Source organism: Marmota marmota, unplaced genomic scaffold, assembly GCF_001458135.2.
Source record: "Marmota marmota marmota unplaced genomic scaffold, marMar, whole genome shotgun sequence".
NCBI lineage: Eukaryota > Metazoa > Chordata > Mammalia > Rodentia > Sciuridae > Marmota > Marmota marmota.
In genome coordinates this window covers 10,542,786-10,559,945 of record NW_026000005.1, presented here as the reverse complement: position 1 = coordinate 10,559,945, position 17,160 = coordinate 10,542,786, and the positions used below count along the sequence as shown (strand labels likewise).

General features: G+C 36.2%; 1 protein-coding gene across 1 annotated transcript in view; it reads right to left on the bottom strand.

Annotated features, from left to right (window-relative positions):
• Ankar (ankyrin and armadillo repeat containing) overlaps positions 1-17,160 on the bottom strand; it is a 72,860-nt gene that overhangs the window by 54,943 nt on the left and 757 nt on the right. The window contains 5 exon segments of the mRNA XM_048808975.1: positions 66-285; positions 1,623-1,803; positions 10,793-10,896; positions 11,532-11,695; positions 13,023-13,460. Coding sequence (XP_048664932.1) covers positions 66-285; positions 1,623-1,803; positions 10,793-10,896; positions 11,532-11,695; positions 13,023-13,460 — 1,107 coding nt within the window.

The window sequence follows — 17,160 nt, the reverse complement described above, 5'->3', positions numbered from 1 at the left end:
ATATGCATTGGTAATGCTGAACAAGGAAAAAGAGAAATATTTTAGGTTTAAAAACATTATAGTACCTTGGCTGAACATAATAAAGCGTCTTTGGTTGACGTTGAATTTAGCATTGCACAGTTGACATATAATAGGCACTCTGTTGTGCAGAGCAGCATGATGGAAGATGGCATAACCTCCTTCATCCGAAACATTGATTGTTGAGCTTGAGGTTTTTCGGCTAAATGTATGGAAAACAGCAGATAACCCTCTTTCTACAGCAGCCTTCAAACCAAATGGGATACTCTAAAGTTATTAAGAAGGCCAGAATTAGTTTTTTAAAACTATACCTTAGGTTTGCTTTAAGGAAATAAAAACCAAGATACATTAACAGGATCACATAAATACTGCTCAATTATAGTAGAATTTTCACAAGATCCAAATGAAAATTTCTCACTGGGCAATGCTTGAAAGTTGTTAGACTATAAAGAAACACTGGGATCTTTTAAAAATAAATATTTGGCTTCTCTCCCCTTCCCTCCCCTCCCTTCCCCTCGTTTCCCCTCCTTCCTTCCTTCCTTCTTTCCTTCCTTTTTACCCTTTAGGGTAAGTTGTAGATCCTCCTTTGAAAATAATGAAAACAGGGAAGACAAATATTTTTCTGAAAATACTTTAGAAGCAAATAGAGCTGGGCATGGTGGCATGTGCCTGTAATCCCAGCAGCTCAGGAGGCTAAGACAGGAGGATCACAAGTTCATAGCCAGCCTCAGCAATTTAGTGAGGCCCTAAGCAATTTAGAGAGACCTTGTCTCAAAATAAAAAATAAAATGGGCTGAGGGTATTTCTCAGTGGTTAAGTGCCCCTGGGTTTAAACCCTAATACAAAACAAAACAAAACAAAAAGCAAATAGATCACTGGATTCATTTTTCTAATTTAAGGAAAATCTAATTTAGATGTCCAGAAACTTGGAATATATAGCTATGGAAACAGTTTGTTTTCTTTGCTCTATGTCTCAAAATGAAGAGTTTAAAATGTCATGCTTTTCTTTTAGACATTCTGACTACTAAAATTTAAAAATTAAAGTAACTGGTTATTAAATTTTAAAATTATGGACATTAAAATGAATAAATGGAAAGCAAATACCAGTCTACCTTTGAAGTTGGTGAGCTTCATTGATCAGTTCCAGAAACTGTGTCAAGGTTTGTTAAATAGACAAGAGAAATTTAATACAGGCTGTTAGGTTTGTTCCTTGGGTTTCATTTCTAGAATGGAGTCAGGTCCTGACATTTACTAATGCGTGAATTTGGGAAAGATTCTTAACCCTCTACATCTCAAATTTCTTTCTCATTTGTTTAATAGGAATGATAACAAAACTAGCAACTTAAAAAAGTTTCTTTAAAATTTAGAATAGTGACAGGCATATAAAATAAGCAATCAATAAATAGTAATCACATTCTAGTTCATTAATAAGTTGTTTAATACTATGTTCAAAATTTATAAATCACAAATGTATAGCTACTAAAATATGGAATTTTTATTTTGTATTGAGGAATTTTATTTAGCCTATTATTTATTCCTAAGAAGTTTGAGATACATATTTATTGATAACTTCTTATAAAATTATGTGGTAGTTACTTAAATACCTTGCATTTTATAGCTTTTTTGAAGCCAAACTTTTTTTTAAATTGTTCATGTAATTGAGCATCTGTCAGCGGAAGTCTTTTCACTCTTAAAGTGTTCACTATTTCATTTATAGCTCCCCACCACTGTGTCTTATATAGTTGTTGATAGAAAATTTCAAGATCAAAATAGATCACATAGTAGCTATAGAAAGAAAAAAGAAAAAAGGATGTTTTTTCTAACTCTGAAATGATTTGCTACTTGTTTCTATGCCGATAAAATATTTTTTATAATAATATAGTTTAAATTGTACTTGATTATAAATATATTAACTCCAGTTATTAACCATTATTAACCAAATCTTTATATAAAAAAGTATCTTCCCCATATAGACCCTTTGGATTGACTCTGTCCTTCCCATGTCAGAGATTAGCAGCATTGCTTCAAAGTCAAAACTGAGAAAAAGAGTTCCAGGTTTATATTCTGTCTGCTTTTCCTCCTCTAATTTTTTTAACCTAATTATGTCCCATAACCCAATTTTCTCTTTCAAGGGTTTACCTTGAGTCTTACCTAGCATAATGCTTTGGTTAATGACTCCAGTGGCTTTTACCCACTGGAGCAGTAAACTAGAGGAAAGCCCCCAAATCACTGAGTCCCTGGCATATAAGGTTGGGGCTTGTGACAACCCTGGGCCCTATCACTCTGGAACAGAATGGAATAGTTACTTCGTTCCCTGGGATTGCTTATCATCAGAAAACTGGTGGTCTTCTTCCACTTTCCCTTGAGGTACCTTTCCAAACGTCCAGGTTTCAACGTTGAGTCCTTCAGGGGCCAACCCTGTCAGTAAGATGCCTCTTGAGGTTTCCTAGGTTTCTCCTCAAAATGCAACTACTTATTGCTGTTAATACAGTATTCTTGACAGTGACTCCTCTCTCCTTTAGCCCAGGGGCTATCAGTTTTCCTGAGTGCTGAGAAATTTGTTCCTAGGGAAGTAAGTTAATGACTATGCTAGGGAAACTCATTGTTTATTGACTTGTAGAGGATAACTGGGCCTAAAGGTTCAATTACAGGAAGGTTGTAGGCAAGGCTCTGTTATGAATTATTCAGAGGCTCCTACGCTTTTCCTTGACCTTCACTTCAACTCCAATTTTCTCAACATAATAGATCTCAGTATATGAGTGGAGGTATGTCTGAGGACCTGTTCATTTTATTTGATGGTATCATTCTTTTTATCCACCACTACCTCCCCACAAAAGGAAATTAGACCACAACAATATAAAAGGATATCTTAATACACATCTCACAGATATAGTATCAGATCAGGTAGAGGGGCTTTTCACTTGTCCCTAGGTCCTCACTAGTGGGAAGTGCCACCCTCATCAATGAGGACTACACTAGCTTATTAGATTCCAGCCTCCAAAATCAAGGAGTAGATATCCCGAATTTTACTTAGATTTGAGGGCTGGTATGCTCTTCAGATGATAGTGGTGATGGGTTCAAGGGCTTTAACTGTATGGTTCAAATGTGCATGCTCAATTTGTATCAGATTTTTAAGCTAAATTTTTAGAAGAAAAGAGCCCACTTTCCCTTGGTATTGTACAAGCTGATAAAATTAAGAATATTACAAATAATATTACAAACCCCTAAGTGGGTACCCTATGTTCCCAAAGATTGCCTCCATAGATCTAGGTATCAGAAGTCATACTGAGACTGTCCTTGAACTTTGATTGAACCAGCTTTATCCAGCTCCACATCATCCAATTCCATGAGAATCACAGTGCCAGCAACCTGTCTTTTCATCTGTTCCTTCTGGGGGCTAATGCTGGCTGTTATTACTATGGGAACAGGTGCTGTTCACCACCTTTAAGACCCTGGTACTCTTAAGATCACTGCTCATGCAATGAAAAGACTTAGAAATTCAACAAACACTAAGGGTACGTGCACCATTTCCTCCTAGAAATTCTGCTTAGTAATCTAATACAAACAAAATATCCAGAACCTGTAGGAATAGCTCCTAGTCCAGAAACGGAAAAAAACAACAGATGATAAAGGTTACTGTACCCTGTGAGCTTTGACCAAGAGAATTTTATAACTCCCAGGGTTGGATGCACAACAGTACACAGTAGGCCAACCATAAGGATGGCCTTAGGCCTTAGCCTAAGCAACTCCATTTTAAAGTGTCACCAAGCACACCTATGGAGCCCTCCAGTATGGCCCCCAGGCACAAATGAGTCACTTCTCTCCATCCTGAAACACTGGGAGTGAAGTCTCTGGCTTGTTACTCTTGCCCTGATAAGAAAAGCAAGAAAATCAGGGTGGGGACCACCAGACCAGATGCTTTAACCTCAGGATGAATAATGTCACTGAGAAATCTGGTAGCAGCTGATAGGGATTGAAAGGGTGGTCAGAAGTCCCAAAATTTAGTAAAAATGATGGAGCAAATGAACAGACATTCAGCCAGCTGCTGCACACAAGCCTAAGAGCCTGATGAGGTCCTGGACTGACATCCTAGCTCTTCTATCAGCCTGATCCCCTGTGTTGTTCTCACTTCTCTCAAACTCTATGAGTCTCTTGACTCTGGTGAGAAGAGGATTTCTCCCTATGACCGCTCCTCAGCCAGCCATCAGCTCCACCGCAGGAGAAGACTGCCTTGGTTCCTGATCTGATCACCGTGGTCTGAGTGAGTGTGCATCTGTTGGACTTAAAGCCTAAGGCTTGAGACTTTAGATATGGCACTTGAGCTTAGCATCCAGAGGGAATGTCTGTCATAAGCCTGTCATGATTTAGTGTGTTTGCAGTGCTTAGAATTAATCTAGAATTGTTTGCTGGGAACTGATTATGTCTATTGCAGTGCCTAGCATTAAGGATTGTCATTTTCTTGATTAAGAATCTATAGAGTGAAATTGCATTAAGTGATTTGAGTGAATAAAGCTTTGAAAAGGGCAGAAGCACATGGACATTCTTTATTTCTCCCCCTAGGCTGCATAAGTCGCACATTTTGCCCATCGCAACAGTAACACTGAACACAAAGAGATGATCATTAGAAGCACAGAAATCCAAGATAGTCAATACTAAAAGGTTAGTGGCTGAATACTTCAGCCAAGTAGCTCTTATATGACTACTGCGTGGTGACATTCTAATGTTCTTACTCAATCCTTAGTGTGGTTATCAGCAGGGACTTTAGGAAAGCCTAACTTTAAAAATAATTCCCCCCACTTTTGTCGGACTAGGAATAAGCACTTAGCTGGAGAATATGGTGAGGAGCTTATAATATCACACTTTCTGGACACATCTGTCACATTAAGTTAATTTCTAATTCTACTCTCCAACAGTAAAACAGCTTCATGGTGCTGGTATGTTCTCCAAATAGAATTAATTCTCTTCAGGAATTTTCATCTTTACACTTTGTGTTCTCAGCTCTTAAATACTGCCAAATCACTGGATATCTGATTGTATCTCCCCCCCTTTTTTTTTTTTTTATTCTGGTATGATGGGAGAGTCTAAAACGAATGTATGATACAGATGTTTCTGGGTATGACTGCAGGACCAAGTGGAATAAATTTTATTTTCATAAGAGACCAAGATCCTCCTAAGAAATAAGTCTTTTTTTTTTTTTTTTTTTTTTGCAATGGGGTCTCACTAGTTGCCCAGGCTGTTCTCAAAGATTCTAGGCTCAAGTGACCATCCCACCTAGGCCTACTGTCCTCCTGAATAAGCTGGGGATATAGGCATGTACCACCACACCTGGCAGAAACAAATCATTCTGAGGAAAGAGAACATCAGGATTTATGAACTTGATCTAATAAAAATGCCCCTAGAAACAAAGAAGGGAAAAGATTTTGAGATGGCATGCTTTCAATCATTTGAATTACTCTCTAGTCCATCCCCAATTTAGAATGATTTCCACACTACAGAAAAGAACAACCACAAGCAAAATGACTGAAAAAAGCAGTTTTTCACCAAATTATTAGAGTTTTAATGCAGCACATCTTTGAAACCAATAAATTGGGCAAGGAATTCTTACTTCATTGAATAGGTTTTAACAAGTCTCACAGTGAATGCATTCAACTTCCCAGGCATCAAAAGGAGCCGGCCCTAGAGATGACTCCAGCCCCACAACCAGAAGCTAGGGTGTCAGAGATAACAATGGCATTGTGTTTGCCTTCTTGGGGCTTATTGGGCTTTGGAGACCCAGTGGTGGATCACAAGAAGCCAGGGCAGGAAAGGAGGAAACTGAAAATATCTCATGGTAGCTGAGAATACTCACCCATTAGTATATGAGATTCTAGGAATATTTTTATGGGGGTTGGATTTTATAGGGGACTGAGGTCCTCTAGTAATTGGTATTGAGAACAAGAAGATATTATTAGATCCCTCTACTTGTGGGTTCTTCCTTTTACTTCATGCTGGCTGGGGTCAGGAAAAAAAAAGCGTATTTTGGTTCTGAAAATTCATATCAATTAACCTATCATTCACCAAGGTTGGTGACCAAATATGCTTTAGTCAGAAACTAGAGAAACAGTTCCACTATGAAATCCCATTGCAACAACATGACAGAGTCTCTTACAGCGGCAGTATGCGTATATCAACCACACTCCTGCACCCAAACAACCTCTCACCAAGTGTAACTTATATCCTACCTGCTTCCCTGTAGTCCCAGGAATGCTGGTGTCCCAGAAGTGTAAAGGTTTACATATAAATGTCTCCAGGACATTATTCAGCTTGGGCAAAGATAGAGTGTATCGATGGGAGCTCAGTCTGTGAGTCAGAAATTTCACCTGAAGAGAGATGTGCACTACCTGGCCATTCCAGAGGCATGAGATCTGGTATGTGGATTCCATGTATGGTGGAATGATACTCTCAAATAAAAGTGAACATATCCTCAAAAATATCTCCATCCTTCAAAATCATGGAGGACACTAGTCACATGGTCTTTGACTTCAGCTCTAGTATCATATGTTCACCCAGGCAGTATTCAACAGGAAGATCCACCTTTTATCTTTTATCCTGCATTTCCCTATGCCTTAGTTCTCTTATTTTCCTCATTGTCCTGCATCTTGAAACAAATTAATAAACTCTACTTTTACCTCTCCATCTCATTAACTTTTCTCCATATACCCTTCAACTCATGGTAAATACATTCTCTTTGTTTGTTGTTCTTTTTAGTTATACATGACAGTAGAATGTATTTTGACATATCATACATATATGGAGTATAACTTCCCATTCTTGTGGTTGTATATTATGTGGAGTTACACTGGTTGTGTATTCATATATGAACATAGGAAAGTTATGTCTGATTCATTCTACTGTCTTTCCCATTCCTAACTCTCTCCTCCCTTCCACCTCATTCATCTCATCCAATCCAATGAACCTCCACTCTCCCCGACCTTTTCCTATTGTGAGTCTGCATCTGCATATCAAAGAGAATATCTGGCCTTTGGTTTTTGGGGGATTGCCTTATTCACTTAGCATGATAATCTCTAGTTTCATCCTTTTACCAGCAAATGCCATAATTTCATTCTTCTTTAAGGCTGAGTAATATTCCATCGTGTATATGTACCGCATTTTCTTTATCCATTCATCTGTTGAAGGGCACCTAAGTTGGTTCCATAGTTTTAGCTATTGTGAATTGAGCTGCTATAAATATTGGCATGGCTTCATCACTATATGCTAATTTTAAGTCCTTTGGTATAAAACTAGGAGTGGGATAATTGGGTCAAATGGTGGTTCCATTCCAAGTTTTCTGAGGAATCTCCATACTGCTTTCCAGAGTGATTGCACCAATTTGCAGTCTCATCAGCAATGTATGAGTGTACTCCTCCCCCTGACATCCTAGCCAACATTTCTTGTTACTTGTATTTTTGATAATTGCCATTCTGACTAGAGTGAGATGGAATCTGAGTAGTTTTGATTTGCATTTCTCTAATTGGTAGAGATGTTGAACATTTTTTCATATATTTGTCGACTGATTGTATTTCTTCTTCTGTGAAGTATCTATTCAGTTCCTATGCCCATTTATTGATTGTGTTATTATTTTTTTTTTTTTTGGTGTGTGTTAAGTTTTTTGAGTTCTTTATATTTCCTGGAGATTAGTGCTATATCTGAGGTTCATGTGACAAAGATTTTTTTTCCCATTCTATTACATGTCAATTTTATTTTGTTACACATGGATTTCCAGCACTATTTGTTGGAGAGACTGTCTTTTCTTCACTGTATGTTTATGGTGACTTTGTCTAGTATGAGATAACTGTATTTATGTGGGCTTACCTCTGTGTCTTCTATTCTATACCATTGGTCTTCATATCTGTTTTGGTGCCAATACCATGCTCCTTTTTTTGAGAGCCATCTGTAGGCTATGTGTGGACTACATCGGCATCGCATCCTAGTGAATAGGAGAATCTGGTGTCTGGGAACTTCTAGTGAAAATTTCCTCCAGCCAAGACTGCCCAGACACATTGTAAGTCCTGTTCAAGCTCTGCCCCAGGTCCCACAGAACCTGAGGTGCAGTGACCTGCTGTAGCCACACAGCCTCTCAGAGATGGGTGTTACCTGCTAAGATGCCAATCAACCTGCTGACTGCAAGACATCATAAAACAAGACTCCACCCCTGAAACCTTATTCCTGACTTTGAAAAAAAAAACATGGATGGGAGTAATTTTTAAATTGTCTAGCTCCAACTCCTGTTTGGGCTGGATTTATCAAGCACTCTACCTTAAAACTATAATTCTGAATTTTTTTGTCTTTTGTTCTTCACTAATTATATCTGACATTTTCTCTGGTGATTTACACCCTCATGGGCAGGAAGAAGAATCCCCTAGTGAGGTGCTTGCCACCTCCCCATAGTTCTTGTTACCATAGCTCTATAGTATAATTTAAGGTCTGGTATTGTGAAGCCTTCTGCTTCATTTTTTCTTGCTAAGGATTGCTTTGGCTTTTCTGGTCTTCTTATTTTTCCAAATGAATTTCATGATGGCTTTTTCTAGTTCTACAAAGAACATCACTGGAATTTTAATAAAAATTGCATTAAATTTGTACAGTGCTTTTGGTAGTATGGCCATCTTGACAATATTAATTCTGCCTATCCAAGAGCATGGGAGATCTTTCCATCTTGTAAGGTCTTCTTCAATTTGTTTCTTTAGTGTTCTGTGGTTTTCATTATAGAGGTCTTTCACCTCTTTTGTTAGATTAATTCCCAAATATTCTATTTTCTTTGAGGTTATTGTGAATGGGATAGTTTTCCTAATTTCTCTTTCAGTTGATTCATCGCTGATGTACAGCATTGCAATTGATTTATGGGTGTTAATTTTATATTCTGCTACTTTGCTGAATTCATTTGTGAGTTCTAGAAGTTTTCTGGTGGAATTTTTGGGTCTTCTAAATAGAGAATCATGTGGTCAGCAAATAGGGATAGTTTGAGTTCTTCTTTTCCTATTTCTCTCCCTTTAATTTCTTTCTTTTGTCTAATTGCTCTGGGTAAAGTTTCTAAGACTATATTGAACAGAAGTTGTGAAAAAGGGTATCCCTGTCTTATTCGTTTTTAGAGGGAATGCTTTCAATTTTTCTCCATATAGAATGATGTTGGCCTTGAATTTAGCATATATAGCTTTTACAATGTTGAGGTATATTCCTATTATCCCTAGTTTCTCTAGTGTTTTGAACATGAATTGTTGCTGTATTTTGTCAAATGCTTTTTCGACATCTACTGAGATAATCATGTGATTCTCATCTTTAAGTCTATTAACAATGATGGGCCCTCCTCTAGGTCCCTTGCCTAGGCTCCTTGCTGGGGTCCTAGCCCCCACCCCACCCACACCCGTCCTGAAGCCCTTCAGGCTGTGCCCTCTTTCAACCCTCCTGTGGTTTCTGCCTCTCCTAGACCTGCTTTCCTGATCTCCTTTCCAGGATGCTCACCCATTTCTTCATTTCCTCATGGTGAACCAACCTTGCATCCCTGGGATGAACTACTTGATCATGGTGCACTATCTTTTAAATATGTTTTTATATGCGATTTTCCAGTATTTTATTAAGAGGTTTTACATCTCTGTTCATGAGGGATATTAGTCCGAAATATTCTTTCCTTGATGTGTCTTTGTCTGGTTTTGGTATCAGGGTGATACTAGCTTTATAGAATGAATTTGGAAAGGTTCTGTCCTTTTCTAGTTCATGGAATAATTTGAGGAGGATTGGTATTCTTTCTCCTTTGAAAGTCTGATAGAACTCATCTAATAATCCATCTGGTCCTGGGCTTTTCTTTGTTGGTAGACTTTTGATGGTGTCTTCAATTTCATTGCTTGCAATTGATTTGTTGAAATTTACTATGTCCTCCTAATTTAATTTGGGTAGGTCATATATCTCTAGAAATTTGGTAAGTACACTCTTTAACCAAAACTCCACTAAAATTCTCTGATTAAATCATCAGTCTGAAATTGACTCAGTATTTTTTTTCTCTGTTGCATTTGATGCTTTTACCTGTTTCCATATTCTTAAAATTCTCCCCATTTGGCTTCCATGCTGTCACACACTCCTGGTTCTCGTCTACCTGTATCAGTCCCTCTCAGACTCCTTTGCTCCCTCTTCTCATCTCTCTTAAAAGTTACTATGCTCCAGAGTTCTAGACTTGGTCCTATCCTCTCAACTACCTCCACACCTTCAAACAAACAAAATCTTCTTATATGCTTTTAATTCTCAACCTGTAATCCAAATGTTTCTTCTAAGCTCTAAATCTCATATTTCCAAAATTCAGTGTTGAAAGTGTAAAAATTCAAGAACACAGCACATACAAGATCTTAGATATACTGGGAGAAAACATACCACTTCAAAAAATTGACAGGCATAACAAACTGGTAGAAAAGGATTTTAAACCATATTCTTTTTGGAAATGGAAGTGTTGTATAACAACTCTACTGCTTTCAGTTATCCCAGAGGATTTGCTTCCCATCTCCATTCCAATTTAACCACTCTGCTAATTATAAACTCTAAAGATTAACATACAGAACGTATCAAAGTTCAGAAATAACAACAATAACAATACTTTGTTGAGGCAGTATGATGTTGGCCTTGAATGAGGCCATTATCGTTCTAGGATCACCAACATAAGGTTTTAAGTTAGCCTGAGCATTTTGCCACTTTCCCTGTTTCCTGCTAATATACAATATGTGATTAGTGTGAATAACTACTGAAAGTTCCTTACCTTTTTCCATGAAATTCCATAACTGGTATTGAGTAATATTCTTTGTAGCCTGAATCATCTGCAAACGTATTAGCAGCACAATCCCGTATTTTCTCTAAATTTTTCTAAAATATGAGTTATGTTACTAAGTACATATCTTTAAACAAATCTAAAAATTATGACTACTTTAAATGAAATTGTATATTTATAAATGACAAATTTTTAAGATAGTAGCTTAGAAAATCCTGGTAGTAATAACTGTATGCATCCAATCCCTCCTTTGAGAATGAAGGATACAACACAAAAGGAAAAAATTATAATAAAGACAAGGTAAAGAAGCAATGACAATTGAAATGTGTGATGTCTATATGAAATTTCAGGTGAATAATTACTATTCCCAAACTAGAAGGTGTCTTTTCTAAGATTAATCTTGGAGGGAAATGGAAGAATTTTAGTCAGTATATTCATAGTTTTCTACTTTACTCTTAACTATTCTGAGACAAATATGTTCCATTGGAAATATGTAATTCTGACAGGATAATAAACATACCTAGTTTATTTGTCACTTTATCCCTGACATACAACATAGTTCCTTGGATATTACTTAATTCATGTATGTCAAAATAATGTGTGAAAAAATTAGTGAGTTGTAAGAATAATTACACAGTGCCTGTTGCAACATAAGCTCTTTCTGGTTGAAAAATAGGATAAAAAGAGTTGTGAAACAACAAACCATCTCAGGAATGATAACAATTTAAACCTTAAAATCTTCCAAAGCACTCTCAATTGAAGGGGTACTGATATCAAATTCAATTCCTCCATGAACATGAAAATATTGATTCTCTTTGTAGTGAAAATGCTGGCATTTAAAATCTCGTCCATAAATAAATGGAGGCAGTTCTCGCTCGGTCTTGACCTTGTCATCTCCAAAAATGAAAACAAACACAAAAATTTTATTTAAAAAGTTAATAACACATCAACAGTCATATTTGGAAGATCTAAATTTTCTTCATATAAGCAAAGTTAAAAAAATTCCACATGAAATTAAAATTTTGGCAATTACAGTTTAAAAAATTACTTATGTTCTTTATATACATGACATTAAGAATATATTTATATCATGCATTTTGGTCATTTCTGTAGTTTTAGTGTACAGAGATCTCAAAGGTATAGTCAAAACATTATTCTACTTGCTAATTTCTGTGAATGAGCTCAAGACTGATATTTTACCCCTAATTATCACAAAAGATTGAAATTTGGTGCATTAGAAATCTTTGGTTAAATAAACAAAAAGTTACCTGAGTTAGTTTAGGTAAAAGGAGACACTATAAATAAATAGATGGATATTTCTCAAATGATAAAAATAACCAGCCTATATTTCTGGAAAGTAATGAAACCATACATATAACTTATTTAAAATAACAATTTTCTAAGATAACAGCAAGGATTAGATTTGTTCAATATTCTGACTGAAAAATTAGTGGATGGTTTCATCAATATAAGGTACATAACCCATTTTTTTGGCAGGGGGCCCAGGGATTGAACTCAGGGGCATTCAACCACTGAGTATCCCCAGCTGTTTTTTGTATTTTAGAAACAGGTTCTTACTGAATTGCTTAGGGCCTTGCTGTTACTGAGGCTGGTTTTGAACTCTCTATCCTCCTGCCTCAGTTTCCGGAGCCACTGGGGTTACAGGCATACGCCACCAAGCCCAGCCATGATGCATTTTTTAAAAATTATTTTTTAGTTGCAGGTGGACACAATATCTTTATTTTATTTATTTGTTTCTATGTGGTGTTGAGGATGGAACCCAGTGCCTCACACATTTGAGGCAAACACTCTACAAAATACAACCTTTGCTGTAATCTCTGGTAGGTACAGATATCAAGATAATCCTGAGCTACAACCCCATAATGCATATTTTAAAAATATATTTTTAGTTGTAGTTGGACACAATACTTTTATTTATTTTTATGTGATGCTGAGAATCAAACCTAGTGCCTCACACTTGCTAAGCTAGCACTCTACTGCTGAGCCACAACCCCATCCCCTAGAATGCATTTTGAGAAAACAAAATGCATAGAATATAAAAATAATTATGTATGTCACATATTTTTCATAACATTGGAGACATTAAATTTTGTTTTCTTATTCTTAACATTTTACATACCTAGAACCACATACTTGAAAAAACTGAATTTAAATATATATTTAATGTATATTTTATATTTGACTTTTGGTGATATCTTACCTGAAAAAGGCTGAAGCAGACCATTTAAGTATGGGACTTTCATCTTCTTTTTTAAACTCAGTAAAAATGGAATCAGAAAACATATCAACTTTAGATAGCCTATGCCTCTTCTGATTTCACTTTTCTTCTCAAAGTGTTTTTGAATAAGTTTTTTTTGAAGATACAACCTTTGCTGTAATCTCTGGTAGGTACAGATGTCAAGATAATCCTGATTACATTGTATAGCATTGGTAAGCCAATAGGCTGTATCAAATATAAAGACATTTTCATATTGTTGAACTTGTGTGGTACTGAATGTCAACTTTAGCATAACATATTCAGCATATTTCATAAATACAGCTTTTTCTTCAGGACTGTTGGGATCATATGTTGGATCTTCATTCAAGTCTTCATCATAGATTCCATCAAAGTCTGGATCTTTTGTAATATCAGTCACACCTTCACAGAAAAAAAAAGAAAAAATTTAAATGGTAAAAATTTCATATGTGGCTTCTGGATAAATACAGCAGATTGTACATATGGTTTCATCTTGAAATCCTGTTAGGATGACAGTAAGGGAATAATAGATGCTAATAAAAAAACACAAGATGAACAGATGACTGGGTGAGTTTCTAAGCTGTGGTTTTGAACTGATAGATAAAATTTCACTAGGCCAAGACTGATTCCTAGTAGTCTGCTCTCAGAAAAAAAGAGTTGACTTCCTGCACAGTTCCTGGGAAACCCACTGTAGCTCTGTATTTAAGGCATTGCATAGTTAATCACAAGGTTTGAACCAAGTTTCCACTGATGTCAAGAATGGAGGTGCTAGCCAGGTGTGGTGGCGCATGTGTGGTGGTGTACGTCTGTAATCCCAACTGCTTGTGAGGCTGAGACAGGAGGATTGTGAGTTCAAAGCCAGCCTCAGCAAAAGCAAGGCACTAAGCAATTCATTGAGACCCTGTCTCTAAATAAAATACAAAATAGGGCTGGGGATGTGGCACAGTGGTTGAGTGCCCGAGTTCAATTTCTAGTACCCGCCCGCCCTCAAAAAAAGAATGGAGGTGTTGTTTTCCCAACTAGAATTATGAGGTACAATCATGCTGCCAGCTTGCCACCATACAGCTGCAACTACAAGATTCGATATCAGTTCCTTGAGCATGCCAATGGAGAGGTACTATTACTGTGTGGAAATCCTGATAGAACCCATCCAGCCTTTCTGATACATGAGCAAATCTGAAAAAGTGAGAACATTAACCACTCCTGCCATGCAAACTTTCACCAACGGGGGACAGGAACCAATAGATGGATAGGTAGTCTTCTCTTCTATCCTGTCTTAATCCATTTGAGCTACTATAACAAAATACAGCACAAATAAGTAGCTTAGAAACAACAAATTTATTTCTGATAGTTCCGGAGGCTGGCAAGTACAAGATGAAGTCAGATTTGGTGCCTGGTGAAGGTTCATTTCCTGGTTCATAGATGGTGCATTCTTGCAGGCTAGAAATGTCATGATATGAGAATAATGTCTTAATTTATTTGCATTTTATTTACATGCCTTAACTGGTTTTGGAGGTCCTAAACTACTGTCAGTGAAAGCATTTCTGGATGAAATTTAACATTTTTAAAGACTGTGGTCATGCCATATTATCTTCACCGATGAATCTACATGATGCCAAAATATTGGTGCCTTTGAGAAGAAAGACCAGACCAATCAAAGAAATGCAAAACCTAACAGAATTCACTGGATATTACTGGCAATGTTTATACTTTAAAAAATATTTTTTTTGTAATTGTAGATGAACAGCATGCCTTTATTTTATTTATTTTCATGCAGTGCTAAGGATTGAACCCAGTACCTCACATGTGCTAGGCAAGTGCTCTGACACTGAAATGTAGCCCAGCCCTGTTTTGTACTTCTTGACCCTAATCATCCTAATTAAGAACCTGAATAAGACAGTGTCCTTTAGGTTCCAGATACAGCTAGCTATATTCTTTTAGGGTCCAATGACCCTCCAATTCTAGGTACTTTGTATCTATTCAGATGGTGCTAACACCAGCCAAGAGAGAATTTCTGTCTTATACTCACTACTCCTAGAACCTACTCTCTACTAAGTTGATTAGCTTGCATAGAAATGAGAGCTATTAGTTATCTCAGCTACCTTTGAGTCATGGAGGTACTTAACACCTCTGGAAACCCAGCCGGTAGCAGGTGAGTTAGGTTTCCTTCCTGTCATTATGCACTTGAACTTCACAGCATTTCAGACATACATACTGTAGTTAATGGTACAGATAGCAAACAAACACCTCTGTGTTTCAGCTTCTGAGATTTAGAGGTGTTGTGTAGTGCTGGAGGTGGTATTTGGGGATGACTACCCAATTGTAGCCATTGTACTTAGATCCCATAGCAACTGGACACCCGGGATATTCTAAATGTGGAGCACGATATACAGGAAATTTTAGGTGGCCTGCATATCATGATATTCTCTATTATGAAAGCATCTGTGACACCCTTATTGAGGGGCTTCTCTCTCAGTAAAAATGATTAAATTCCTGGGGGATATGCATGTTATATTTAATCTCCAATCTGATCTACCTATAATGGTAGAAACCCTCCTAATATTATGTATAACTATTTATTCCCCATATAATTATTCATTGATTCAATTCATTTAATGCAATTTAACAAATATTTAAACACTAAACTTACAAGAATAAATAAAGTAATTTGGGCCCTATTTTCATAGAGCTTATACTAAAGCTTATTGTTTACTTGTTCTTAACAGACCTTATTTTGGTGCTTTACAAGAAATAAAAGTTCAATGAATATTTGAAAAATAAATATATCAAATGAGAGTCCTTTACAAATTTTTGTATGTATAATTTCTGATTTAACTATCAATGACAAGGAAGAAAAAAAGATAAATCTATGAAACTAGCTTGTCATACGAATTTTATTTATGTTCTACCAATATTAAATCTTCCAAATTTTGTTGAGATACTAATAAGTAACTAATTTGCTTTTCTTTCTTTTTTTTGATGGTACTGGGGATTGAACCCAGGGCCTTGTGCTTGTGAGTCAAGCACTCTACCAATTGAACTATATCCCCAGCCCTTTAATTTACTTTTCAAGGCATTTTATCTAGTAACAAGATCTACACTGACCAATTAAAGTATTTACTTTATCAAATAATTTTCTTCCCAATTGTATATTCCACTCAGATAAAAGTGGTTCGTTTCCATCTGCTTTACTATTAAAAGCTTCAGTTATCAGATATACTTAGTCAAGGGAAATCTAGATAATTAGGGAAGAATATTAATCTTTTCCTGCCTCAGTAAGTTTATGCAAAAGTAATAATAAATGAAAAGAATAGCTAAGAAGGAAACATCTGAATTGCTGAAGGATGGGCTGTCATCTTTTTTTTTTTAGTTTCAGATATGATAAAGTCTATCACTATGGTCTCTCCTCCAGTCAGATGAAATTACAATGCAGATGTACAAAAATTGAGATTTATTTTTTAAGCCTATGCCCAGAAACTCTGGAAATCAACTAGAAAGTTATTAGATATATTTGATCAATGAAAATAGTTGGCAGCAAGATTTGGGACACTCATGTCCTATTTTTCTCCTTATTCTACTGGACCTTCTGCAAAGGTATCATAAATAAAACGTTTTTTTAAAAAACTTTGATAAAAAATTATATAAGCTGATGTGGATCCAACAAGATTAAATAGAATCTATTGTTTATATTCAGGCTATAGAAAGTATAGCCTTGATGAGGAAGAAATAAAAATTAAATGAACTAAGAAAAGCTTCATGAAACCTAATGTTACTAAAATACCAAGATCTAGTTTTGCTAGTGCATATTCATTCTCAACTTGGATTCTTACATAATTCATTTTTTTTTTGAGGTTTATAAAAAAAAACCCATAATGTGAAAAGTTAACCACTCTGGTAATCATTTTGTTTTCAAGTTTGGAGATTTTTCTCATTGCCCTCAAGTTCTACTCTTTTCTTGGTTCTATTACTGATTTTCCTGCTTAGGTTCCATAAGATTAAAAAGTACAAACTGGAAATTATCAGGTGGTTTGGAGTCTGATCCATTCGGCAGTAACTGGAGATTAAGATGAAAGAGGCAAGATTGGTGGCATTTCTAAAAAAA